This window comes from Pipistrellus hanaki (assembly GCF_964339955.1).
Source record: "Pipistrellus hanaki genome assembly, contig: scaffold_61, whole genome shotgun sequence".
In the NCBI taxonomy this organism is placed as follows: Eukaryota; Metazoa; Chordata; class Mammalia; order Chiroptera; family Vespertilionidae; genus Pipistrellus; species Pipistrellus hanaki.
In genome coordinates, this window is record NW_028182274.1 from 45,852 (window position 1) to 51,206 (window position 5,355).

Genomic DNA, 5,355 nt, shown 5'->3' on the forward strand with positions numbered 1-5,355 from the left:
CACCACTCTCCAATCCTCCCGGGCTTCTGAAATGACCCCCGAAGTTAGCCTGACTCAGCACCCACCCTCGAGTTTCCTGCAGCCGAGAAATCTCACCCCACCCTCCAACTGCCCTCTTCTGCGTCTGCGCCCACGGCCTGTGGTTACCACCTGACTGGTTTCCGAATGTCATCCTGGATGCCTTCGTCTCCGTTGTCTGTTATGATGGTGTTGATGACACGAACATCCTGCAGTTTTGCAAATCACCATTTTAATAAAAATGTGCTTTTTTTTTGTTCTAAGAAATCTGTGTGGACTGGCCTGTGAGTTCCTCCCTTTTGAAACGTTATGGGCGATCTTGAAAATAGGGCTAAAGTGTGTGACTTCACTGTGGGTTCCCCCTGGATGCAATGCAAGCATTTTTGTCTTGTTCCTGAATCACAAGTAATGACTTCTCCACCTGTTTCTTATGGCTCACTTTCTTGGGCACTCACACACCCGAGAACAAATCACACCATTTCAGAACAATGGACCTGGAAGGGAAAGAAAAAGCAAAATGATACATTCTTAGGAGGAGCCGTCTGAGGTCCCAGAGAGAGATGCAGCCAGGGCCCTTAAAGGAGAAATGGGAAGCAGACAGCTTCCAGGGTTTCTGAGGAACTAGAAGCAGACAAAGGTGCTAAGCTTGACGAGTAGAGCATTAAAGAAAAGACGCATTAGAAGAAAAACTCTCCATTATATCGTCCACATTTGGTGGGAGTGCAGTTATATTTGTTTGCATCCATGGAGGTGGATGGAATTGATTTGTCACCAACTGACAAATGCTTTTGAAAGGGTCACATACTATACACTACAGACAAAGCAGGAAGATGACAAATTGTCTTCTCAGAGTGTTTATATTAAACTAGAGGCCCGGTGCACAAAATTTGTGCACGAGGGGTGGGGTGGGGTGTGTCCTCAGCCCAGCCTGCACCCTCTCCAATCTGGGATCCCTCTCACAATCCAGGCTGCTGGCTCCCAACTGCTCGCCTGCCAGCTTGATCACCCCCAACCACTCCCCTGCCAGCCTGATTAATGCCTAACTGCCCTCCCCTACAGGCCTGGTCCCCCTCAACTTCCCTCCTCTGCTGGCCTGGTCATCCCTAATGCCCTCCCTTGCTGGCTTGATCTCCCCTAACTGCCTTCCCTTGCAGACCTGGTCCCTCCCAACTGCTCTCCCTTGCAGGCCATCTTGTGGCGGTCATCTTGTGTCCACATGGGGTCTGCGCCCACGGCCTGTGGTTACCACCTGACTGGTTTCCTGTATGTTGGAATGATGGTCAATTTGCATATTGCTCTTTTATTGGGTAGGATTAGGTAAAGGCAGAAGAGCAGCCATAATGGTAACTAAGAATGGAGACAGCCTATTCTTGCTCTGGAGGGAATCCTCCAGGTGAATAGGAAGGAGGGGAAGGCTGGGTGTGGGGATGTCCCTCAGGGGGCACTGGGAGTTGGACATGAGCTGATGCCCGTTGTAAAGAGCAACCAGAAGGGACAGCAGTGCGTGTGAGAGGGGAAGAAGAGCCGCCAGGTTCTGAGCAGGTGGTGCCCGGTTCTTGCTTTTGTGGGAGAGCCTGGCGGCTGCTCCGTGGGCAGCTGGAGGGATGGGACTAGAGCGTCTGGGTGGCTTCAGGATGGGACAGCCCATTGCTTTGTTGTTGTTGTTTTTTAATTAAAAAATTTTTAAAACATATTTTCGTTGGTTTCAAAGAGGAAGGGAGAGGGAGAGAGAGAAAAACATCAATGATTAGAGAGAATCATTCATCAGCTGCCTCCTGCACGCCCCCCACTGGGGATTGAGTCAGCCCTGGAGAGGCCCCCCACAGCCAGCCCTGGCGAGGCCCCCCAGGCTGCAGGTGTCCAGGAGGGAAGACACAGGACTTCCTCCAGGGCAGGCAGTTCCCCAGCGGCACCTCCGAGGGTCAGACCCGAGGCTGAGCGCGCTCTAGGGACCGATCTCGGGAAGGGACTGCTGACAGTGACCGCTCTTTGGAAAGTTAGCTGATGGTTTGATATTTCTTGTTGTGGAAGGCAGTCTACAAAAAGCAAGGATGATTGTGAGGGCACGGGTAAGGTGATTTATAATCCAGGAAGAAGCCTTCACAGTCTACCATTTCACAAGGTTTAGGAATCTGAAATGTGCGTCTCTCTCAGTCAGAGAATTCCTGTACTTTCAGCAGAGCGAACGCCCAGTGCTGCTAACGTATGAGGAGCGGGGGCAATACAAGCAGAAAAAGTGTGCACGTGTGTATGTGTATGTCTCTGCATGCACGTGTGTCTGTGTGTGCACGCATGCATGTGCATATGTGTGTCTCTCTGTGAGCACATGTCCGTGTGTGCACAGGTGTCTCTGTGTGTGCATGTGTGCCTCTCTGTGTGTGTATGTGTGGTTCTGGAGGAGGCTGAGGAAAGGAAGACGGGCATTGCCATGTACAGAAGCACACTGGAGGAGAGGAAGACGTTGATCGGTGGAGAGAGCTATACCTGCTACTGCCCCACGGCCAGAGGACCACAGCCCGCTCCACGTTGGTGTCCAGGTCCTCCTGTAAATAGACACAGGCAGGCACCCATGTTCCGTGTTCTGAGCATCTATCATACGTGTGCCCCACAGCTGCCAACTCTGACACAGGCTGGGGCACCAGCTGACGTGGCATCATGCTTGTCCATTATTTTGGGCGACAAATTAGTGGGTTTTATTGGAGTCGCTTATTTCCTGATGCTTCGGTCCTGCTTCTCACGTTTTTGTGGGATTAATTGCTAGAACAGTTTGCGATGGCTTTGGCAGACAGTGTGAGGATGTAGGTGGGAAAGCTTCTTTGCGGGGTTGTGGTGAGAGCAGGACCTGGCTGCGTGAGTGAGGGGAGGCGATGCGGGACCAGGAGAGTGTGTGTATGCCCGTAGCAAGTGGAGAAAGGCAGGGCCAGCCGGGGCGGACGGAGACTCCCTCTCCCGAGGGTGTTTCTAGAGCACAGAGCTCAGCTCGGGTCTAGGCACCCATGTTTCACTCCATGGTCCCCCCCAGGAACGGCGCCTGCAGGTCAGGGCCTTGTGTGTAGGTCCTGTGAGACATGAGCTGAGCTCTGTGCTCTAGAAACACCCTCGGGAGAGAGTCTCTGTCTTTCTCCCCGGGGCTGGCCCTGCCTTTCTCTGCTTGCTACGGGCAGACCCTCCACTCCTGGTCTCGCATCTCCTCCCCTCACTCACGCAGCCAGGGCCTACGTCAGAGGAGGAGTGAGTTAATTCAACTCTGACCCCAGCCCTACGCGTTCTTGGGCGAGACTGGACCATCCTTGGCCACGGTCTTCTCACTGTAGTGTATGTGCATGTGAGGAACTCAGATTGTTTCACATTGTTTATGAAAGAACCAGATGAAGTGCCCTGGCTGGTGTGGCTCAGTAGATAGAGGGTCAGCCTGCAGACTGAGGGTCCCGGGTTAGATTCTGGTCAAGGGCATGTTACCTTGGTTGCAGGCACATCCTCAGTAGGGGGTGTGCAGGAGGCAGCTGATCGGTGTTTCTGTCCCTCTCCCATCCTCTCTGTAAAAAAAAAAACCAATAAAAAAAAGAGAAAAGAATCAGATGAAGTAATAAGTGTGATTGTGTCTCCAAAGCTCTAGAGGGAGATAATAATAATAATAATAATAATAATAATAATAATAATGCTTTTTCTTATATTATGTCCTCTTCAAGAAAATAGCCCCTTTACAGGTGGAAACACAGCACGGACTCTTGTTCAACAGCTGGCGAGTGCCTCGTCCTGTGGACTCACAGGAAACAGAGACTGGCATCGGCGTGGCTCACGCTGACGGGGGGCTTGGGGCTGAGACCGCGGCGGCTGGAGCACGCTCAGTGCTGCAGGTGGGTTGGGCCCAGGCTGTGCAAGGACAGGGCTGTTACACCCAGCGCTCGCTGTGCATTTCAAAGATGCTTTCTTTAAAAAATATTTATTGATCTTAGAGAGGAAAGGAGAGGGAGATAGAAACATCAGTGATGAGAGAGAATCATGGATCAGCTGCCTCCTGCACACCCCTAATGGGGATTGAGCCCGTGACTGGGGCATGTGCCCTGACAGGCATTGAACCATGACCTCCTAGTTCCTAGGTCGATGCTCAACCATGGAGCCACTGAGCCCTAAGGGCGAGGGATGCATCTTCCGAGAAGCTCCTGAGACGGGGTGCTGCTCCCGGACTAGACCGAGGGGCTTCCCTGCGGGTGCATTGCACACGCTGGATCACCCGAGGGTGCCTGCTCAGGGCCCTGCCGAGGGCCCCTCACTCCGGCGCAGGCGCTCACCCGCGGTGCCGAGGGGTGAGGCTGGCATGTCGCCCTGTGGCCACTCGTGTCCCTGGGTGCACAGGGACCTCCTGGCCCGGAGGGAAAGCCTGCACCAGCGTGGTGACATTCCACAGGCCTGTTCAGTCACGTGTCCCTCAGGCAGGTGAGCTGTCCCTGTGCACTGTGTGGATTGTGTCTGTTTTGTTACAATTCTTGTGACCGGCTGGGCCCAGCCTGGGCATCACACCTGGAGAATGCGTCCTGAGGGTGAGCAGCTTGTTAACCATGAAGATTGCTGTGTGACAGGCCACGCTGGAGTCGTGTGGGGCGCCCCACCTGCTCGTCCTGGGGTATAAAGGTCTCAGGCCGGAGGGGGCCTCCACACCCCACCCCCAGCCACTCCTCCTCCAAAGACCGACCCCCTCGAGGCACCATGTGCTGTAACTACTACGGCAGCTCCTGCGGCCGCTGCGGCTATGGCTGTGGCTACGGCTCTGGCTACGGCTATGGTTCTGGCTATGGCTGTGGCTATGGCTCTGGCTATGGCTGTGGATATGGCTCTGGCTATGGCTGTGGCTCTGGCTCTGGCTCTGGCTGTGGATATGGCTCTGGCTATGGCTATGGCTCTGGCTATGGCTGTGGCTATGGTTCTGGCTATGGCTGTGGCTATGGCTCTGGCTATGGCTACGGCTCTGGCTATGGCTGTGGCTACGGCTCTGGCTGCGGCTGCTGTGGATACCGCCCATTTGTCTACAGAAGGTGCTATTCTTGCTGCTAGGATGGAGCTGCCACTTGCCTTTTCCTCAGAAGCGATCCTCCTCGGCCTCCCTGTTGGTGTCTCACTTCCCACGGAGCAGAGCGGGTCCGAGGCGGCAGGACACGGGCCCCCCGAAGGGCCGGGTGCTGTCCGGGCCCCTGTCACTCCATGATGCTCCCTGAGGGGGAGGCCTGGTTTTGCTGGGAGGCCACGTGCCGGCCCACGCCGCCCACCCTGTGCTTCCACGTGGTGGCGCTTCCCCAATAAACACGTGTCGTTGGTCCTAGCGGCTGTGGTCTATCTTCT

At 54.6% G+C, this 5,355-nt stretch overlaps 1 protein-coding gene across 1 annotated transcript; it reads left to right on the plus strand.

The window, feature by feature from the left end:
- Positions 1–4,725: 4,725 nt before the first annotated feature.
- LOC311616112 (uncharacterized protein) lies at positions 4,726–5,070 on the plus strand (the record flags this gene model as incomplete). The annotated part of the gene is made up of 1 exon (XM_084907336.1): positions 4,726–5,070. One exon carries the CDS (start codon positions 4,726–4,728, stop codon positions 5,068–5,070), a length of 345 nt encoding a protein of 114 aa, XP_084763462.1.
- Between the last annotated feature and the right edge of the window lie 285 nt (positions 5,071–5,355).